This window comes from Pipra filicauda, unplaced genomic scaffold, assembly GCF_003945595.2.
Source record: "Pipra filicauda isolate LSUMZ 115617 unplaced genomic scaffold, ASM394559v2 scaffold6_size6359152_pilon, whole genome shotgun sequence".
NCBI lineage: Eukaryota > Metazoa > Chordata > Aves > Passeriformes > Pipridae > Pipra > Pipra filicauda.
Window position 1 is genome coordinate 5,359,478 of NW_024104865.1, and position 23,432 is coordinate 5,382,909.

Consider the following 23,432-nt stretch of genomic DNA (forward strand, 5'->3'; position numbering starts at 1 on the left):
ATTGGCTGCGACGGGAAACGGGCCCCGGGGGCGGGGCGCGGGAACCGCCAATGACGACGCGCTCCGCTGCGCGTGCTTATTTTCGAGTGCGCTTGGGCGTTCCCGGCTAGGGGGAGTTTCGCTCGGTGCGGCTCACTGCCCAATCACCTCGGGCGGCCAGGATTGACGCGCCCGCTGTCCAGTGGCAGCGCAGACCCGTGAGCCGCGCTCCAATCGCGAGGCTCGGAGGGCGGGCACCGCGCTCGAGCGCGCGGCGGGAGGAGATGGCGGTGCGGCGGCAGCTGCTGGAGCTGTTCCAGGATCCGCAGCTGTTCCAGGACCCGCAGCTCGTCGGGACCATCGTGCTGGAGCGGGCGTCCTCCCCGGCCGCTGCCACCTGGATGCCGCCGCCGTCGCCGCCGTCGCCCTTGCCGCCCGCCGCGGAGCCGGCGTCGCCTCCGCGGCGGCAGGGTCCGCTGCCGGAGCTGTGCGCCGTGTTCCACTGCCGCGGCTGCTGGACGGTGCTGGGGGACTCGCTGCAGTTGTGCGCGCCGGAGGCGCCGCGGTTCGGCTTCCTCGCCTGCTTCAGTCAGTGCCTCCTCGGGGAGGGGGGTGCCGAGCCCGCGCTGTCACTGCCCCTGGGGCCGCGGGGCGGGAGGACGCGCCGTTGCCCCGGGCGGGTCTCAGGCCGGGCTGAGGTTGGTCCGGGGGCTCTCGCCTGCAGCGCGTCTCTCTCTCCGCAGAAGTCACCAGTGATGTGGTCTGGGAGGATTCGCTCTTGATCGGCCTCGAGGAACCGCTCCTGGGATGGTGCGTAGCTCCCCTAGTCCTTGCTCTTGGCATAGGGCCGCCGCGGTAAATCGTGCGGGCAAAGCCGGGTCTGTCAAGGCCGGGAGCCGGGGGCTCCTCCGGCTCGTGCACGGAGGGTTGTGAGGGGCTTAGCAAACTCCCAAGTGCTTTTTGTACCTCTGCTTCACCGCTTCGGATGGAGAAACCTTTTGTAGGGATGTAGCTTTTGCTTCTGTCAAAATCAAAAGTTTTACTGCTCTAACCTTTGTAGTGGAGAGGAGCATTTGAGCAATGCAGTAAGAGACGGCCTACCGTTTAGGTCTCCTTCTTTCCTTCCCTAAAAGGTCTTTTATCCGAATTAAAGCATCTCTGGGTTGTGTTTGGTTTGGTGGTGTTTGTTTGGGTTTTTTTGTTTGTTGGGGGGTTTTTTTGTGGGTTTTGTTTGGTTGGTTTTTCTTAGTACTGAAAACGGGTAATTTCTGCTGTTCTATTCATTAGGCTACAGTTAGCAACAGGTTTGGTAACTCAGGGACCGGTCTAATGGGAGGGGCGTAAAATGTCATCTGAGGTCTTACAGAAGCAGTAGCTCATTTAAAAGATGTTTGAAGGCTGTTTTACAAGCTATAAGAACTGGGAACTTTTTAAATATAAGACTTGCTATTTTTTTTTCTATCATTCCCACCCCCTCTCTCTGCATGAAGCAATAATCTGTTTTACCAAGAGGAAATTTCACGTTTGTGACCTGGCATATGCGTTGTTTTATCAGTTAAATCCTGTTTGAGTAGTGTAGCCTAAACCACTCTGTGATAATAAGACGTGTATTTTCTTCCATAATTGCACCTTCACTTATTGAAGAGATTACTTCATTACTTGGGCACAACATGCCCAACTGCTTATGTTCACATTCCTTGTGTATCTATTATTTTTTTAATGAGAAAGCATTATTATGTCTTGGGTTTTTGTCCTAATAGAACTGAAGATTTGATGTTGTCCGACAGACATGTAGTATCTATGGTTTCAAAAGCTTTTGTTTAAAAATATTTTTCCCTTTCTCCTTTTAGTGCTTACAATGCATTATCCTGTCGGTCATGTGGCTTGTCTGTGGGCTTCATCCTTCATTCTGCCGCCAGTGACCTGGCATATCTCCGAGGCTTGTTCTGTTTCTTCAAGGACAGAATCCTCTGGTGAGTACACTGTATTCTTACAGTCAGGGATTTCACAGGTATTTGTAAGTTACTGTACAACTGGCCAACAGCTAAAGTGACTTTACTTTTGTCTGAGCACATTGGTGTGGGATTTTAACATCCTGGATGTCTAAGTTGTTTGTGTTGATGTGAATCTATTTGATTTGCCTTGCACTTCTTGAGTGTCCTCATGTAATGTAAGGGTTTAAATTTAATTGAGTGAAATGCTGAAATCTCCTTCTGTTCCAGATTTGCTTAGCTAATGTAAGGTATCAAAGTAGTTCCATGACAGGTTAAGGACTTGACTGTAGAAACTTAATTACTTATAGCTGGTGATGAGAGGATCTTAAGATGTCAAAGTAAAACCACTGTTATGTTTTTCATATTTTCATAATTATTGATTACTTTTGGCAACAACTTTGTATCTGCTTTAAAATTGTCTTAAATAATCTGTCTAAACAATGAACACAACTGTGGCTTTTAACTGTTTTTATTGTGGCTTTTTTCCCTATCCCCTTTTGTTTTCCAGTTATCTCTTAGAAAACCAAATGGTTATAGAAGCTTCTAAGGTGGATTTTCCTGCTGTGACCTTAAAGAAACAAGTGCAGGAAGTAAGGGGTTCTACATTAATCTCTACATTAATGGAAAATAGTTTTAAACTGCTGATAATTTGGGATATTAGTTCCAAAATATGGATACAATTACTGGTTTTTAAGTGCAAAAGATTGAGAAAATGCTGACTTATATTACAGTGACTGCCTCAATGTGTGAGACACATGGAACATTTTCTAAGACCCCTAATCTGCAAAACATATCCAGTTGTAGCTAAATTTCTGGCAAAAGTTTTTTATCCTTTTACCTCTCTACCATGAAAAGAAAAAACCCTAGGATCATTTATACAGACTTCGCCTAAGTATTACTACTTGTGTTATCACTGTTGAAGAATTAAAAAATAGTAATTTGTTAATTTGAAAGGGATTCTTGCACAGTTATGTTTGTGTAAGCTCAAAACAGCATGGCAGTATTTGTAGCTTCAGAGACAGCACTAGGACCTTCCTCCTTCTCTGGTGTTTAAATTGGATGTTCTTGTCTGTAACCTGGTTAGTTGTTATCTTAGTAAATTGTCTGTCCCGTATGGTATGTAGGAGAGAGCCAGCGTACCCAGTTCATGGGTTTACTTATTCCTTACTTTTTCTTTTTTTTCTTTTTTTTTTTGAGTTTAGTTGTCTAGTTTAGTTTCTCTTCTAATGGGCCTGTGACATTTCTTTTGTCCTCTTTAAAATCATCTTCCAGTATCCATAAGATCATAGTGTTTTTACAGGTCAAGTGAGACTAAAATGCAAGAATCTTATCCAAGCAAGACTTGTAAAGTTAAGATGCAATTTTCTGAAGTAAAAAAATGATAGTACTTCATTGCAAACACAAATAATGTGACTGTAGAGAGTTTGCTTGTTAACTAGAACAAGCTCAAGAATCCGGCCTTTGCTTTTTGAGAAATAATGTGTCCACATGTATTCCTAAGCTCATGGTGAAACAGTTTGTCCAGATATTGTCAAAGAATGTCTCTGGTTGTGTGAAAACTTGTAATGACTTAACTAGGAAAGATCAGATTCATCATAGTAAAACTCTAGTAACTCCATCTCCTTAAATAGAGTATTTCCCTACGTCTCTGGAAGGGCTGATGCTGGCACACATTCATCCATCTCCAGTTTGTAGTGCAGACCTATGATCTGGGTGCCAGTTTTGTCTGTACTAGACATGCAGTATAAAGATTCAAGCCCCACTATTTTTCCATCTTAAAAATGAGCTGCTCTTAAGACACTGAAAGTGCGCTTGATGCAGATCATTCAAAGATGCAGCATTAGGACATTTTTTGCTAGTTTTAGTACTCTTATTTCTCTTTTTTTCTAGCTGAAAGAAAAGCTTGTGGAGTTCCACATTCGCATAGAATTGCTGACTAAGAAGCTGAAGGAACTGGAACAAAGTAATTATGCAACACAATGGCAGAGCTCTGCATCAGGTACAGATGGCCTACCACCAGGATATGCAGGAGTTAGGATCAACTAGTAGCTGTTTTCAAGAACTGCTGGAGTTGTTTCTGCATCTCTGCTGAGTTTGTTCATTATGGTGAAATAATGCACCAGATCAGATTTGAGTGTTGATCTGTCACTTTATCTGTGTATAGAAAGAACTGATGATTAAGTGCATCCCTTCAGGGGAACACCTGAAAACCTGACATACTGAAGTTATGCTTGGAAGACTGAATAACTCACCCATGCAGCACATCACTCTCTGAGGCAGTATAACTGTGACTTTGTTTTTTTTCTCTTGGGGGAAAAACAGCCTTTGAAATACTAAAGTCAGGCTTCTGGAGCTATACAAACACACTAACAAGGTGATATTCAAGAGGAGCTGTTATAAATTGACCATTCTTAGAGATGTAAAGTTTTTGTCCTACCTTTTCATATAGATACAGTGTTAATGGCAGCCTGGGTGTTAATGGCAGCTGGTTGTTGGTTAAGTGGCTCATTAGCTACATCTCATATGCAGGCACTGCTAAATGGACTCCTGAATAGTTCTTTCAGATTTGCTCAATGTGTGTGGCCTGCAAAAGGAGCAGGCTAGCATGTCACAGATGCTACACTCTGTTCTTATTGCATGAATCTGGATGGCACAATGCAGGCTCTAGCACAAGGTTTTGGATTTCAATTAAAGGGCAACCCATGCGCTTGCCAAGTCCTCTGGAATGCAGCCCCATGACTGCACAGGACTGAGTCAAATACGCCCATTTAGGCTGTGAGCAACTGCCTTTAACAAATTTGAGCACTTCTTTCTGGGGCCGAAACTGTGAAACCAAGGAACATTCTTCTCCTGCACTTCTGCTCAGTCACGGGAGCTGCTCTGCTGGAGTTTTAATGATCTGCCTGCTGCCTTCAATTGGCCAGTCAAGATATTTCATAAAAAACACCTAATTGGCATTTCTTTCTATTTTGAATGGGTTCTGCTTATTTCCAAACATTGGAAAATAATTTGATGGAAAAGAAGGAGCACTACTTACCATTTGTTACTGGGACAGAGTATCTTTATCCCTAATTCTTGTTTGTTGGAAGGTTAAGGGTTCTTTTCCTCTCCTTTTTGCTGCCTAAAGGGCAAATGTTTTTCCCTAAGGGGATCAAATACTTTATGGGAAGTTTAGTAATTGTCTGTAGTAGTCTAGAGAGGATTCTATTTACTTGATCAGCTTAATTCCAGTGATGCTACATGCAAGCATCTTTCCACCTCAGGTAAATGTTTTCCATTTTATAACTTCACCTTTGTGGTACTTCCTAAGTGACAGCATTTTGTTGTTGCCTTAGTCTAAGAAATGTGATTGATAATGGGACTACTTGCTTTTGCCCTTTCATTTCAGTTTCTGCATTGAGACTCTTTCTTGCTATATATTTTATGTCTATATATACTGTGTATAATAGTGCTAAATAGCTTTGCTTCATCTGGCTAAGTGTCAATGCCTAAAAGGGAAAGAAAGCTGTCAGTTACCTCTTTATATTATATTTACAGTTGTGAAAAAGAATTTTTTTTAATAAAAAAAAGCTGACATTCAAAAATTCATATTGTGCAAATATCATTGCCAATATCGTGAGTCATAGGCCTACTTCTTTTTCTTTGATTATGTTTGCAGGAGTAAAACATCGGTTTATCTTGCTTGAGTCCTGGGTTGTTATGAAGCATTTAATGAACGGTTCCTCAAATTATATTACTTAGCATGAATTTAAACAAGTAATGAATATATGCTAAATAATAGCTGTTCATTTTTTAAACTACATTTCTGTAATCTTTTGAACTGGGAGGACCTCTAAGTAAATTCTGTTTTAAGATGCAATCTGTATAAAATAAATACATTATCTTCAGTAATTTGAGATGAACATTTACTGAGATACCAAGTTAAACCTATGGATGCATTTTGATTTAAGTGATGCTTATAAAGTTATTTGTGAAAGAGTCAGTATTTGATCCCACAGCCTGTCCAGGATTCAAATTCCTTTTAATCTGAAATTGCTCAGTGAATAAATGTTTTTGTTATTCTAGAGTCGAGTCTTATCTCCTGTAGCTAGGCATCTTGACACGTGTTCTAGCCTTCAGTGCAGGCAGGGCCAGTCTGGCCTGCAAGGGATGGATTCTCTGTTTAAGTAAATAACAACCACTTAGAAAGCAAGTCTCAAGCTCAGGCCTTCTTATGTTAGCTAATCAGCAGCTGTCTTCTCCAGCGTCCACAGATAAAACCCAATAGAAAATGAAACACCGGTTGAACAGGCTATTGAAGTAACAATCATACTGTGAATCTTCCATAAGGTAGCAGAAGGGTCAGCAATCCACAACAGATTTTGGAAAGCTTGTGGCAGCGTTGAAAGACTTCTTCGGTAGTCCTGATGAGGTGGTGTCCTGCTGCTGCATTAGAGCAGTTGCCAAAACTGCTTGCAGCAGCAACTGCAAGGAAAGTAGTGCTTCCCTGCAGGTTGTGACAAGCCAACCACAGAAGAAATTTTTCAGAAATGTAGTTATCAAAACAATAAACAATCCATGTATATAAAACAGTTACCTGAGGGGCTTATTACTTTTAGGCCATCTATATAAGCAACATAGGGTTCTGCTACCCTCTAAAACAACCCTTGAAGCTTTTAACTGGTAAGTTACTCATCTTATGAGTGGAATAACAATTTTTGTTTAGTTGCCTTCCAAGTTAGAGGCTCTTGTGCTTGAAATCTGCTGGAACAGCTGGCCCTAAAGCAGATATCCAGCATATATCAGTTCAGCTCAAATTGTTAAGTTTTGACAAAGATACAGCAAGTACAGACACCTCAGAAGTGGAGTGTGTAGTAAGTTGATTAATTTGTCTTCTGAACAGATGACACATCCAGTTTTAGTGCATTCTCAGCCTGTGCTGCTTTATTGCTAAAAAAATTTGTATACAGGTGCAGAGTTTCCAAGTTCATTTTTAAACAGTTCCTCTTTACAGTGTCAAAAGAATAAATTCTTATCTTGAAATCCTCAAAGATGCATAGATATAAAAGCAAGCTGCCTTTTGGAAAAACATCAGAATTTGCAGGGAGACATTCTTTCACTGTTACCATGTAAAACGTGCAATGGGAGTACACAGTTTGTAGTTACACCAATAATTTCCTCCACTAATCCATGTAAGAATGCCATCAGAAGTTCAGTCTAAGTATTTTCTGGCTTGTTTTAAGTATTAAGGTAATTTTAAATGAATTTATATTCAATACTTCTCCTTTGCTGTTATGCTTTCCAAAAGGAGGACAACTTCACCGACATCCTAAAGTAGCTTATTCCCCAGGTTATACTGAAGGGAAATACAAAGGATACAATGGCTTACTCATCACAAAAAAAATTGACAGTATTTAAAACCATGCATAGTGTTCTAAAGACTTAAGAATGACCATGGTTAACCACTGGGCTAAATCTGTCTTACAAATTTACTTGTTGCTTGAGAAGTTGGCTCAAAGGATTTCATTTAGTGTAACTTCTGATACCATAAAATAGTTATTTTCTCTTATAATAGTCCTATCTTCATTTGGCAATTCTTATACATCTAGAAAGAGTATTCATGCGAAAAATGCAACCCCTGTTTTAAACCCAAATCACGGTGCTTCATGAATGGTTGGCTATGGAGTATGAATAGGAGTTAACTTGACATACAATTTCTTCCGCCAAGACACTTCTTTCTATTTAAGAAAGAAGACTGAGCCTCTGTACATGGAGAAGTGTTCTGCACAAGTTAAGCCCACTTACAAAATTAAGCTAAGCTAGAAGTATGGAATTCTGCAATAACAAGCTAGTATTCTACATGTTTCATTACAAGTTTAAACTTGGAAAAGTATTAGTGATGTAGGTTATGCCACACATTCTCTTATTTTCAAACTGCCAGCAGAATTGACTGCATTATCCACTAAGATTTGCGAAATATTACAGAGAACACACTAAGAGTTTACAGAAAGATGGCACCCAAATTCCCTTTTATTTAATAAGAGGAATAAAGAAAAAAGACAATTGCAACCTGTGTTGCAGAAGATAAAGACCTTCAGTGATTAAACCTCATTTTCTGTTTTTAAAAATCTCTTTAAAGAACTTAAAAAATATACAAGATTACCAGTATTTTCAGGTTCATTCCTGCAGGTGCCATTATTGCTGGTTGATACCAGTATGCTTCAGTACAGCTGCCTATGTGGCTAGAGTTACCTGAAAATACTGTCTATTAAAAAGCTATTCAACACCTGAAAAATATGTACTGTGCTTATTTAATTTCAGTCTTCTCCAAATAATTTCTCTCACCACATCCAAGCTTATTACCTACTGTCTGGCAAATACTACACTCAGTTTGAGTCTGTGGTTTCCATTGCTTGTTTGTTGGTTTGGAGGTTTGTTGGAGTTGTTTTGTTGGTGGGTTTTTTTGTGTTGTTTTGTGGCTTTGTTTTTTTTCTTTCCCACCAGTTGCTCCTCCCTGCACCTTGTAAGAAACTCTGCACCCTTTTCCTTGCTACAGCTGCAGCAGGTGAGAAACCTCATCTCGCCCCTAAACATGCTTAGTTCATGCCCTGCTTTTTACATGCTCAGGACACTAATATGAACCAGACAAGAGGTTATAAAGGCGAGTTCTGCTGATCCTAGTTCCTGATTTACAGTTTTGGTGCCATGCTTCTGTCCCTATCTATACATTCTGCCCCTTTCTCTACAGAGGCAGCACATTCTCTAAAAAAACCCAAAATTTGAGAATCAAAGCAGGAAGTTCAAGCTATTGGTATATTAATTCCTATTGCTTCATTATGTATAAATGCATATCTCAATTTACTGGTAATAACTACGTTACACTAGACATTTTGATTCATGCATAATTAGAATACTAGCTCTAAGGTTTGGTTTGTGGGCCTGTGCCGCTTTCCTTCACTTTCTCCATGCAGTTCTTCATGCCTAAGGCATTACAAACTAGCCTCCTTATATCTGACCTGCAAACACACTCATTTGGAGGGGAAATGGAGAGAAACAGACAGGATTCACATAGGACACACTGAACAGTAAGTTACCTTTTATCTTTAACTTTAGATAGTGTAAAGTCTTGGCAATCTGTCTATATTATAACCTGGTACATAGGCTCAGAGACAGAAACATGCTCTGCTGACATCGTGAACACTGACACCTTTTCTAAATCTCAGGAGAAAGTGCAGAGCAGACTAAAAGGGAACAGACATCAGAATCCATGGTTAGTGTTCTGCACTGTTAAACTAGACACCCTGGTTCAACTGTTGGTTTTTGTGTGCCAGTCAAAGTACTGCAGGGGCAAAATGCTGGATCATTCTGTAAAAGAAATCCAGTGGAATCTAACTTGGACTGCCATTATGCAGCTTTGTACCTGAACAACAAGCAGGATTATTAGTTTTGGAGGAAGACCAGACAGTTTCCTAAAGATGCAGGAAGCAGTAATCTCTAAGATTGGTTATCCATCAAAAACTGTTCTTACCTTCAATATTTTTCCCTTTTCTGCCCAAAAAAGCAGGCTGCCAACTCTTGATAATGTAACCCAAGTGTCAGTGACCTCAAGCTCAGTACAAGTTCTTCTCACTCACTATCAAGAAGTCTTTGCAAGACTTTCTTTTTGTCCTAAATTTGACAGTTACCCTCAGTTGCAAAAGATGCAATCCTTGAAGGTGCAGTTCCCTGCACACGTACTGTCTGGACCTTCTTCAGCAGGACTACTGGATATGCAAACAGCATATACTTGTGTCATCTGGGTTTAGTACTGCTAAAGGAGGCATGTCCGTACCAGTCACTACACCTTTGATATCCCACACCAAAGTGTAGTAGCATCTAACACTTCCACTCAGGTTTAGAAGCCGTTAAATCAAGGAGGTTGAAGGAAAAGTCATGCCATTGTACAGGAGCTGAAAGGCAACGGGATTCCTTTCCTTGCTGCGAATAGTAATTTCTAGTCTAGTAGCCCATAGAATACAGATCATTATAAAAAGTCTGAACTGGGAAGAATATGAAGATAGCTTGCCTGGCTACATCAGTCTTGATTTCCTCCCCCCTTCTCTGAACAGATATACCCTTAAAGAATTCTGTTCCACCAAAAAGTTCATAATTCTGAAGTACCAACGTGACTGCGTTTTCATTATTTCACTTTATGTAAATGTACTTGCTGACCACAGACCAGAATAAATTTATAATTTCTCTAATGTAATCAGATAACAGTCAAATTAAGGTCCCTATGGCCAGCTTCCAGTTTTATCAATAATTCAATAGCTGGAATTTATACTGATTACAGCCTTCCAGATCAATTAGCTTTTCATATGCATATTACATACTAGCCCACACTTAATTTAGACATTCTCATGCTTGTTACTTTATAGACTAAAAATGCTCACAGTTGTCACAGTTCCATTATCAATTTCTGAAGAGCCAAACTGCTTCACCTCCATGCTTTCAAAACCACAAGCTTCCATTCAGCTCTAAGTCACAGCCTAAATTACTTAAGCTTTCCAGAAGAAATCCAGACAGATAGATCTAAACCTCTGATGAAATGATTCTGTTCAGAATACATTACTATCTGCTGGGCCGTATTGTCTCTATAGACTGAAAACTAGGAACACTTTAGAACTCCTGTGGCTCTTTTATGTAACCCTTTGACAGCAAATACTTTGCTGGGTGCACAGGCTATAGCTGTAGATCAATAACCCTTTCTGTTACCAGAGGCTTGCCTCTGTTACAGTACTTGCCCCTGCAAAACTTCAGGCATAGACAGAAATCAACTATGGTCTGAAACAGTGTTTAGCAAGGTTAAAATTATTTCTTGCTGTAAAGTAACATTTTTAGAATTCTACAGCTGTGCCTGGGATGTAGAAACCTTTTGAGTGTCAAGTGCTCTCTAGTTTTTTTAGTTTGTTTTTTATTTATTTAAAGACCATCTCAGACTGGTCTTTTTAAACAAGAAAAAAAAACAACAGAATGGACTTCCCACAATAAAAGCTTCTAGAATGAGGTTCTCTTTGCAGTCCAGTATCTGGAAAGGTTTAGTTTCTTCTCAGAGAAAAAAAAAATACAGGGAAACTTCAGCTATCCTTTCAAAAAGAACTGTCTGCCCTTCCTCTAGCACTCATTGACAGTGCTTCAGATGTGACAAAGCTAATTTTTCTTTTTTTATATATATATATCAAATTCATTAACTTTGTATTCAAGTGCCAAATTCCCTCCAATGAGAGGAACATAAGAAGAATTCACCCTTCTTCTCAGGAAGACTCTTCACACAAGTCCCTGCAGCACAGAGCGCCACAAACTTATTTGGTTATTACCCACTTACTCTACTGTACAGTCTTGCTAATGCAAGTTATTTACTATCACATGCAAAACAGTTATTGCTACTAAAGTCCTATTTTCTTATTAAATCATCTTATGGCTTTGTTTGCATCAGGGATTCTTCCCCCTACATACTGTGCTATTTTGCATTCCAGTTTCAGAGGTATTTTTCAATTGATTCTCCCAAGCACTAAACTAACTACTTTATTCAATGGTACAGCTACTTCCATTTAGAATTGAACCTGACTCTCAGCACAGGTCCCCCAGAGCTCTGCTGTAAATGGCCCATCTGTCCAATTTTCTTGGAAACGTATTAGATGCAGAGGGTTGTCTGTTTGGTTTTGTTGGGGTTTTTTTCCCTGTTACATACATCAACTCTGTATGGATTACTGCCATTGCACAGAAGTTACATGCTTCTTGATAAATTACTTTAGAGATATCATACCAAAATTACAAAACCAAGAACCCATTCCCTCCCTCCCCCTAATGGCCATTTACAGGCAGGTCTCAGGAAAAAAAGATGCAGTATCCTCTCTAAGTTGAAAGAGAATTTTGTTCTTGTAAAAGAGAAAATGGGTAAAAAGCAACACTGGCATCAAACAAAAGACTTATTCCTAGGAAATCAGAGGATGCCATCCACAGAGCATTGCACATCTCAAGAATAATACCAGTCCCCTATTTGACCAGTCCAAGCTGCCCATTGATTGCTAAGTCATTTTGACTTCCCCAGTCTAAATTTTCCTTCTGAAAAAAGCAGAGGGAGAAACAGAAAGTAATAAAATTGAGCTCAAGAGCTGGAAAGCAAAACTGGAAGTTACCTAAAATACAGGATAGTGAATTCTCAATAATACAGGGCTGGGGAATCTCTGATCCACTGGCTAGAGATAGCCTGCTGCACAGATACAGTCTGCAACATCATTTTTCAACAGCCTTTGACCTTATTATATTCTTTCTTCTTATTATTAACATTAAGATGTATGTAAATGCAGGATCCACCAAAGTTATTGTAAAATTCAATAGGACTTCAGCCAAAAAAGGTTCCCCATTCCTGCAATAATGGATAAAAGTCTTCTACATATAATTACTACATTGCATTTTGCAACCATTAACTTATCACATAACGAGGATAATGTTTAACTAGCTATAATAATCATATAGTCAGTCTGAAAAAAAATTAATCCATAGACTTTGTAAATGATCTGAAGGTAACAGAGATGTGTACAGAATGCACACAAACTCCTTAGCATATTCATACTTTTCTGTGTATATAATGGGATGGCTAATAATAAAATTGAAAATGCTGCACATGGAAGAAAATACCAACAAAGACTAAAAAGAAAAGAATCCCACTGATAGAGATGGACGCTTGCGTACTGTAGCTTACTACTGCAATTGGACAGACAGACAAATAACAAAAAGTCAACTATGATTCTATGAAGCCCATTAAGTTAATGCATTCCAGTTTTAAGGATAGCATTGCCATTGTCAAAGGGAGGATACTGCATGTTTAGACCATGTTTGTGACATTTCTATTGTATCCTTTCTAGTGTTAATTACATTATCATCACTGTTTACTAATAAATTTGTCACTCTGAAATTGTAAAAATACTACTAGGCTCATGCACTGATCCTAACATGGCACTACAGTTTGCTACAAAGCACTAATGCTTATGGAACTATACACATCTCAAAATGGAAGACATTGGTGATTTTGTTGTTTTCAAACAACTTGTAACATCATTTTGTCCACAAGTATTAAAATATATATATGTGTATATATATATATATGATCTATTGCACGTGCCCCTTGTTTTTGTGATCTTTCACATGGGAAGATTTCCAACAAACACAAAGAAAAAGTGGAGCAGGAAAAAGTAAGTAGGCTGAAGCAGCATTTCCTAACACAGCAGTTTTATAAAAGTGCTGGCCAGGAAGGTACAGCAATTAGGGTCTTCTGGGCATGCAGAACTGGAGTATTACTTCTGTGAAAGCCACAGAAATATAAATCTTGATGTTCTAAAATTAAACTTGAAAACTAATGCTACTACATTGTTATCAATAGGAGTCAGGAAAAATCAGCAATTCGTTTTTGGTTTTTTTTTGTTACAATGTGGGTTACAAAATATTGAGGGTTATTCCTAAAAAAAAAAGAAACTAAAGAGCTTGAAGTGTCTACTCTGTAGGCAGACAAATTCACAATTTCTGTACATGTCCACAGAAAACAAAAATACCTTCCTGTTCCCCAAGTATTTTGTCATCAAGCTATGCAAGAAACAACTGCTAGCTCTAACATCAGAAGGGTAAGTATGGGCAGAAGGAAGAAAATTCCCAGATCTAAAACGAGACATTTCTTATACCACATACTTCCCAACCACTTATAATCCTATGATATTGACAGTATTTTCCATCACTTAGAGATGGATCCTGCTTCTACAGACATCTACATTAAATCCTATTGGCTTCAACATAAGGATGCCCTAAAAGGAAGTGTGCTTTTCTAGTTTCCTCCAGTGTCAGAAAATTCAGACCATATTCAGCAAAGAAATCCTATGCTCTTAAAAGAAGTCAGGCCAAGCTGATGGTTGCCTCATCAAGATCAATGTTAACTCTTATCACAGAGCTCACCACAATGTTACACACAATTTTAGTGCACCTCTCTGCTCATTACAGTTGGCATTATTTTGAGACATAGTGTCTTGCCCCCCACCCTTTGCTAACATGTCTGCTCTTTTCTTCACGGAAACAAAAAATGGGTAAAGCTGTCACTTAATCTTATTGTTACAAAGCAAGTCTAAACGCAGACATTACTCTGAAGATTAGGATCAACATCAACACTTGTCCTCACTCTGCTATGGAACTTTGGTTCCATAAAATATCACCACATTTTAAATACTAGAATGCTGCCCTTGCAAGCTATTATTAAGATTTAAGAAGGATTTCAATTGTTTGCTTTTTCAGCCATTTTCAGGCTGTTTGGCTCTCTCCAGCAGTTTTCTAAAAGGCAAAACAGAAAAAACCAAGAAATCTAAAACATCTCCCCAACCATTTTAGTATCTCCCAAAACATATTAACAGAAGCTATATAACCCTTATTTGATCCAGATTTGAAAACATTATTTTAAGCTAGTAAGTCACATTTTCTAAATCACAAGCTTGGAATAAGGTGCACTAAGAAAAGCTTCAGATTTGAAGTGGAATACAATACACATCCCAGGTCTGGTGTTTTTTTGCCAAGAAATCTTACTTGCCATAAACAATACCATAGCAGGGAGCACGTAAACAATATATGCTCCCATCTCAGAATGACAGAAAACATCCTATATAAGCACAAATGATGTAGACAAAGAATCTTGTGTAAACATAAGAACAACAGATTGTGCCTTAGTTTGGGAAGGAACAAGAAGAGCCAGAAAAAGGCCTGTCCTAAGTATTTCTGCTGTACCTCGACTTACCCTTCTTACATGGCTAACATTCCATTCTCTTCAGCCTATTTCTGCCTAGTTAATGAAAACATACAGGTCCTCTCAGTTCTCAGTCACGAAAGAATCAGAAAGCTGACTCCATCAGCAGTATGAAAAGCTGAAACTGTGTCAAGGAAGCCAGGTGGATAAACCACAACTTTACACTTATGGTCTCCTTCATCCCACCTGAAGTTAATTTCTATAATAAAGAAACATGTTCTGCCCCATCTCTTCTACTGTAGAATGGTTTTGTTCCTTTTGCTGCTAAGGATTCACAAAAAGCCAGAGGGAGGGAATGATTTAACGTAAAGCTAATCATTATCTTGTTACACTCAAGGCTTTAAAGCTTCATTTTTCTTTGCTAAAAATTAAATGGAGCAGAGTGATTTCTCTTTCTGGTGAAACCTCTTCATATCCAGCACTTACACAGATTTACACATGCAAATATACATTTTGATCACAGACTGGGATAATGCATTTACACACTACAGACAAGGTGATTCTGCATTTGTTCTTGTGCATTAGCTGCTTTATGTGATTTGACATCTATCTACAAAGTCGAGCCTGGGTCCTGGACTAGAAAATACCTGCATGGCATGTCCCCAGTTGTTTGGTAAGTTTCCCCCTCACGTCAGAGCAATTTTTCCTGCAGCAACTTCTCATATATGTCAAGTCAGTCTGACGCAGTAATGCATGCAGACACTTTATCTGCTAGGAAATTCAATATGACACAGCAAAGTACATAACCTTTCTAAAATGAAGAAGGAGATATCAGTGAAGAACACCAGCTTCCACTTGCATCTGATTACAAAGCATTTCTCATCTTAAAACAGAATGCAGAAAGCTGGATGAAGAGCTGGTACAGAAGACATTTCTTCAGGAAACCAAATGCTGATTTCTGTTACTCTGCTTTTGAGTTTTGATAAAACAGTGGGGGTACTTCTGTAGGAGAAGTCACCTGGTGAACCAAATGTTTGGTGAGACGACTGAAACAGGAAGTGGACAGATCTTTGTTCATTCAGCTCCATGGAAGTGAAGGACAGATTTTTGCTTGCTAGAAGAGAAACATCCACATCTTGCTGCCTATGAGCAGGTAACAGGACACCTCTTGAATGTCAGGATAGTATCTGGAATCCCAAATTAAAAAAACAGGAAAGGTAGTTTAGGAATCAGAATAAAATATATTCAACATTAAAATGCCCACCAGTTCATTACTTTAAAAGTCTGTCTCTAATGGACAAAATTAGCTGGCTTCACAAACTGCAATAATCCTTTGCTCTCTAAGACTTTATATCTAACTGTAGATGTCCACAAGCTGGCTAAGGAAATACTTCAGAAGTGCTGAACTATATGCTTACTGAGAAGCAATGCATCCAAAAATATACCCCTGTTAATTAGCTGCGGGGCTTCTTAACTGTCTCCAACATAGAGCATGACAACCTTGAGGAAGCACCAGAATGCACACTGCAGAGAGAGAGAGTATATTCTGCTCTAGCAGGTCATAGTTCAAAGAGACATCCTGAACTATCACCTAACTAGTTATGAAACTGCCAGTGCTGTAGAGGAAAAAAAAACATTTATGACAATTTTAAGATCACATACATTAAGTACTTACTTTTACTCATTTCTCCACACTTATCCACAGCACAGACAAACTTTAGTAACTTGTCACTGATGTCCTGGCCTTTCATCAGTGACACTCACCTAGTCTCCCCTAGTCACAGCAACTCTTAAGACATGATTTTTTTTCGCTTTAAGTTGGAAGGTAACATGGGTGCACTCCTGCATAGACAGTGCCAGAAATGTTTATTACCATTCTCCTGTACTGAAAGGAGAGATGTGAAACAGAATTTTTTCTTTGGTTTCTTTTTCTCACATACAAGAACATGAGGATAACTAACCTCTTCCTCTCTTTTCCCTGTCTGTACTTATCTTATTCTGATTACCTTAACCATTTGGTTGATCAAGTTCAGAAATAGTCTTCCACTGACAATTTTCAGCTCCTATGTTAAAAGCAGCAAGAAGATCATGAAAATGGAAATACAGTACATGTCACCATCTCTTTCTCTCTGAGGCACTCAAATACTTCTGCTGATCATTTCGTTGACCATCCATGCTCAGACTGTTGGGGAAGTCTTATTCTTGTTATGAAGATGTGGAAACACAGATCTGGAGAGCTGCAACAAAACACACCAAAGGTTCACGGCAGAGCTGAGAATACAACATAGCACTCTGTTACATACCATAAATACCAGAATATCTTAATTTAATTCACTGTGGGGGGGGGGGGGGAATCAAAGCTCCAGAGGTTAATTGTCATCCTTCAAAATTTTGAATGTACTTTTTTCTGTTTGATAATTTACATTCGATTATGTTATCATTCTTCCAGTCCTACTGTTCAACAAATAAAACTTTTAAGAAAACTACTCCAAGTTAATAAAATGACACAATTAGTGTTTCTCAGCAAATAACATCACAGGACAGGAATTTTATAATTCTAAAAGCATTTATTCTTATTAGAATATATAATAGTTAGATCAATGCTTCTTGCACACAAAGCCCAAGCTGAAAGCTGACACTGCGGCAACATTCCAGTTCTCTGAAGGCATGCTACAAAAAACTAAAATCTCAGTGACATATTTCTTTGGTCAGGAAAAAGGAAACTAAATCAACCAACAGACTTGACAAGTTTAGTACATTATATTTACTACCTAAATGACCTTACAATTGTACTCACCATTATTTTTAATCAATCCACATTCACTTCTGGGAGCTTAGAGAGAAAGAGATGAATAAATGAAATTAAATTTGCATTTAGGAAGCTATTGAGATCAGAGATGATTATCTCCATAAGACACAAAAGATTAGCTGTACCTTCCACAAACCAGTTAACAATTTTAGACTTTCTACATAAAACATGCTGATGTTAATTTTCAAATTACCATATCCAGCCCCCTCCTTTAGTTTAAGTCTAGAGAATTGGGCCCAAGTGTGGAAGACCCAGGACAGGCAAACTTTAACTAAGAACAGACTGGGGAGGAGAAGCTTATATCCAAAACATGTCTGAAAGGGTTTTGTTCAGAAACCATTCTGCTTCCCGGAGTAAAATCATGTGTGCCATTGATTACAAAGAATGTAGTTTTCTCAGCACAGAATTCCCTTTTTCCCTGGAATTTGTTGGTTCCTACTTTACTGAGAACAGCCTACAGCCCATGCTTGACCAACTACACCCGGAGCATTAAGTATACGCCCCGACCGGAACAACTTTTTAATTGTGCATATTTTGAAGATGAATCTTGTTATGGTAAGGTATCATCAACAGACACACATTTCAGTTTCAAAGGAACTGAGGTGGACACAATTTAGTCTCCAGTAAGGCAAGAAGCTTTTTCATGTTAATAACAAATCACTGTAGCAAGGAAGCATAATGACTGCTCTCAAGGACACTGAGCTGACAACCTAACTGAAGGACTAACAGATTGCCACAAGCAGAACTATCTCATCACACAGACATATATTATTAAAAATTCCCAGTATCCTCAGCAAAATATTACTAGCTTTCACACTCCTGCACAACACAGCATTTCTGCAAGCACTAGGCACCTGCACCTTCAAAAAAACCAGTCATCAGAAAATCCCCCTTTTAGTGTAGTTACTCTATTCTCATGTTGTCAGTGCTGACCCTTCCTACTTAAATCCACCCTCAAGCACTATGTGAGTTTGAGAGATTGAGGAACCAACAGCAAATGATTCACAAAAGAATTAATTTGAAAAGAAACAGTTACCAAGAGCTCTCCTAAATTTCCTTGTCATGATAGAAACCAATGCAATCTTCGAAAAGTTGGATTTTCTTTCACTTATTCTAAAACTATGAATCAACTAAACTAAAGTAAATCTTATTTTAAAAAAAGCAGCAGGTGACACTTCTCATGCAAAGGAATGGTCCATCCAACACTGAAATTCATTGGCTTCAATCTATTTTTTTAACTTTATTTTTACGAGTTCACTGACTTTGAATGCCCCAGTTTCTACCCACTCGGCTTGCTATACTTTCCAGCTGACTTTCATAGATTACCACGTGGGAGCTGATTTCACAGTAGTACCAAGAGAACTTGCAGATGGAACTGGATATAAATCAAGGTTACTGACCATTAGCAGGCACTGAAACTGATGGCGACAATATCAAATCTTCAAATAAAAGCTAGTGGACATTACAAATTAAAAAAATACTATTTTTCTTGTTTCATACCTTACTGAACACACAATCAATCGATATGGAACAAGAAATAACAGTAAAAACTCAACATTACCTACATTAATCCTTTTCTGTTAAAATTTCAGAAAATATTATTGTTATTAAGTTTTTACTTATTGCCCATTCACATTTTTTTGCTCTACCATAACTAAAAGTTAGTCTCCATGAATTTTATATCTCACATTCAGATACAGAACTTCCTGGATGCAGGCACCTAACTTCAGGAATTTCAAAGCCAAAAGGAGATGAAGAAATATCTCACATATAAATTTACCAGCAAAATTGTAATATTTGTCTTTTAATATACATCAAAATACTCTATTACCAATGCAACAGCAGGGGGAAAAAAAGTCAGTGTTCTGACATAATCAGCACATTGGAATTGGAAACTATACTAAAATATAGTGTACAGTTATACAACCAACTTTCACTCCACCCCTCACACTCTGTTTTAAGGTACCCTTAGGTTTAATTACATTGTTCAGCAAAAACTCAGATCCATCAGATCTGGCTTTCCAAAATATTACCTTTGTCTCCTACACATACACAAATGCTCCAGGAGATAAGCAGAATTAACGGGGACACAGAAGATGATTTCTCTTCTCTTCCCTACAGCCTGAAAAGTGTGTAAGGAAGAAAAGATCTAGAAATCAGTTTATATAAAGACCAAAACACAAAAACTTGAAAGTTCAGTATGATGGAGACCTATAGAGACACAGAAAGCAAAATTAGCACTACAGATCACAAGTTCACTGAGGTCTTTCCTATGACTTAAAAATGTCAAATTTAACCTGGAAAGTTGACAATGACAAAAGCTTAAATCATAAACACAAAATACAATAGAAGTATCTCAGTCCTGCAAAAAAAATTACACGCCTTCATGCTCTTTCTACTTTCTAGGTAACTTTGAAACAGCTTCTAAATCCAATCTATGAGGTAAGGGCAACAACTCTGATAGAAAGCCTAAGGCTGGTGTGACTGGAGAAAGAACGGGAGTGTCTGCGAGTGGAGGAACCAAAAGGAACACTGAGCAAGGACTGGGCTCTCAAAAGGGACTTGTTTTCACAGCACCCAGGTTAACAGACCATCAAGACCCTAGCACATCCTGCGGCAATTTCAGAAGACACACAGATTTGAAGACAAAGAAAACTGATAATCCAGAGTCAGAGACCAAAGTCATCTCCAAAAGGGTAAACAAAGGTATATTTGAAGCCTAGAACGGCTGCCAGCCTAGGAAGAGGCCAGAAGACAGTAAGGAGCTGCCAGCTGCTGCCCCTTGTCAACACAGACTGCCAGACTGTTGAACACACAGCTTACACACCCCTGCTATGGCACTTGGCAGCTGCAGAGATGTCTCAGGCACTGCAAACATTCTGCCAGAGATTTGTTTCACTCTGCACTTTTAAATAAAACCACTTTCCTCTTTAACAAGGTTTCCAATAGATATCTGCCACATTGTTGGTACAACGGTGTAACAGCACTTCTTACCGCAGCAAAGATACCGAAGACTGTTTAAAGACGAGCTTTCAATTCTGTGATACACTACAGGAATGTGCTCCTGGAATACTGCTCAGGCAAAGAAACAACTCTTCCTTCACATTCTATTTTAGAGAAATCCTCTTCCTTCTTTTAATCCTCCAAAGACTGCACAGGCCTTCGCACCTTGCACTCATGTAACCTCCAGCATGTCAGGTCTGGTTTCAAACACTGTTCCCTTTCTAGTTTTTAAGAATGAACGTGGGAGGTGTTCAAAAGATACTACAGACTCTCCAGAGACTCAGGTCAGGTTTTTTTAGCCTTAGCTGGCCCACGATTTTTGACACCCCTGAATGACAGGTGACCATCGTGAGGTGCAGAGCCTGTTTATGCAGATTTTCACACTGCAGACTCTCAGCACTGTGGGCAAGATTGTAAAGCAGTGCATATTGCTGATTTAACATATATCAGAGTAACAGAAAACCTTTTTTTTAAGATACTACTTCTCACAGCTCTTGTGTATGGAAAGCAATTAAAAATAAACATTAATCCAAATCTATTTCTCACTGCTGAAATAGCATACAACTTCACACAAAAGCAAGCTGACTGGTTATTATTTTTTAACAATAATTTAAAGCAGAATTATCTTTTTATGTAGTATGCCAAGGGCAAATCCTCTGGCATATTTTAATAATTCATACACAGACACCTGTAAGTAGGAATATTCATCAGTAACAGCATACTGTGCCTTAATGTTATGTTGCTCTTAAGCTGCTATTACTGTTGCTACATGAGTAATGCAGCACATGAAAATTGGTAAAATGTTCCTTTGGAAATTTTTCTCATAAGCAGCTACCACTTTCAGAACTAATTGTAACAAACATGCTTATATTTCTTTTGAGTTATTTCACCCCTTACAAACAACTACTTCATTATTAGGTCATACAAGCTAACACACCATGTCTTCACAAGACCTAAAGCTATTGTTCTCATGTAATCACTTCAATTCTTTACTTTACCTGATATGCACATTGAAAATGCAGTCACAATTCTATGACAAACTTGAGATTTAAAGAACTGCTTTAACTATGAACATAGGAAATCTCATGCTAGTGACACTAATTCTTTTGCTTTCAGTAAGAAGTTTTGTCCCCACCTCTTTTTTTTTTTTAATTTAAACAAAGTACATCCTATAGCACAAAATACCACGGACAATTCTGAACAATTCAGGGGGCCGCTGACCTGCATGACACTAACTTGGAAGGAAGAAATAGTCGCTTTAGTAATAGTTTCACGGGTTTCATCATATCTTAAGTCTTTTTCACCTTATTATCACATGAATTCCTAACGCTAAACAAATTCCACTGTAATCTCTCCACTTTCCATAAAACTTGTTTTGCACTGTGGATTATTTGTACGTTCTGGTTTTGTCAAACGACTCGGACACCATCCCCTTTGTGCGCTCCTGTGTCAGTACTAGAGACATCAGAAAAGGATATAACCGTTCAGATCAGCAGAATCCATCCAGCACACAGACCTCACGACTAACAGCGGAGTAGCTCTAATCAGCGCTGTGTTTGTAGCCGGAGATGCAAAGGCTCATTTCGGATAATACATTTCGTTTTCCCTTCCCCGCATTGCTGCCAGCTGCAGCTGTTCCCAACTGGGCTGCGGGGCACGGCTGGCAGGGCACAGGCTCTCTCGCCCCGCCATCTGCTGCCAGACCTGCAGGACGCCCTCGCCCCCAGCTCCGAAGTTGCCCGGACTTTTCAGGGCGGCGGGCGGGTCGGAGTGGCCCGGTTCCGCGTCCGCGCCCACCCGGACACCGTCCCGCTCCTCGCCCGAGGCCGGTGCAGCGAGGGCGGGCAGCCGCTCCCACCGCTCGGCCCGGCCCGCGGAACGAGCCCGGGCCCAGCCCCATCACGGGGCGGGACGGGGAGGCGGGTGCGCGGGCGCCCGGCCCCAGCCCAATCAGGAAGCCGGCGCCAGGGTCCGGGCTGGGCAGACCGCTGCTCCCGCCGCACTCACCTGAGCGCGGCCGAGGCCGCGGGGCCGCGGGCGGCCCGGCCCCTCCGCCTCCTCCACCCCTCACTCCGCCATCTTCCCCTCCTTCCCCCGGCAGCCCGGCGGGGGCTCGCGGCGCTCGGGCCCACCCCCTCGGCCGCGAACCTATTGGGTGTCGCGCCCATGCATCAGCCGTCCGGCTTTGGCGGTGATTGGTCAGCGGCACCGTCCATCACGGAGACCGGCCTCCCGCCTCCAAAGTTTCCCTCTCTGATTGGTCCCGGGAAGGGCACGGGCCTGGGATTGGCTGGAGCGGCGCGAGCGGGTGAGTCCCGCGGTGACCTCCGCGGGCACTTAAAGCAGCCGCCAGAGGGCGGGGGCGCGGCGGGAATAGCGGTGCCACACCAACCCCCGGGTCCCGGCCCCGCAGCCCTGCGGCACCCGCCGCGCTCATCGAGAGACCGTGACTGACCCGGAGGGCGGCCTCTGGTCTTTCTACCGGGTTTGTGTCACCTGCAAAAAAACGCGTATTTTTTTTTTAGCAGCGGTAGCTTTACACTTCAAGCTGACAGGTAAATGAAGAGTGTGAAGAGGAGTACGTATCCATTCAGAAAACCCTCGAGAAACACCCCCGTCTCACCGTGATTCATCACAGATTACTACAAGCCATTTTGCTTGAAATCTTAACACGTGCGTTAAACATTTAACACACCCTGTTCTGCTGTGTCACATTTTAGTGCAGACCATCAGCCTAAAAGAAATGCTTCTGCCAACTTAAATATTATACCCACACGCTACTTACAACCAAAGCTGTAGTTTCAAAGAATCAAAAAGCAGACTTTTATTTTCCATTGTAAAGTTATGGAAACTAACATCATTTTCAGTCCTGTTCTTCTTGAGTCAAATCCTGGTTTTGGATTCTTTT

General features: G+C 40.3%; 1 protein-coding gene and 1 long non-coding RNA gene across 3 annotated transcripts; one reads left to right on the forward strand and one right to left on the reverse strand.

The window, feature by feature from the left end:
- The first annotated feature begins 152 nt into the window (after positions 1-152).
- OIP5 (Opa interacting protein 5) lies at positions 153-4,102 on the forward strand. The gene is given in 6 exon segments (XM_027750173.2): positions 153-567; positions 723-789; positions 1,830-1,952; positions 2,482-2,563; positions 3,864-3,947; positions 3,949-4,102. Coding segments are annotated over 6 exon segments (777 nt in total). The 5' UTR covers positions 153-263; the 3' UTR covers positions 4,066-4,102.
- A 2,766-nt stretch (positions 4,103-6,868) lies between these two features.
- On the reverse strand, positions 6,869-22,637 carry LOC114003309. Of its 2 annotated transcripts, XR_005566346.1 has the most exons (5): positions 22,532-22,610; positions 19,555-19,643; positions 17,510-17,545; positions 16,719-16,949; positions 6,869-15,899 (listed from the first exon to the last, which is right to left on the reverse strand). It is a non-coding gene; the product is annotated as an uncharacterized LOC114003309 (long non-coding RNA). The 2 variants fall into 2 exon arrangements; XR_003546184.2 differs by lacking the exon at positions 19,555-19,643 and having other exon boundaries at positions 22,532-22,637.
- Between the last annotated feature and the right edge of the window lie 795 nt (positions 22,638-23,432).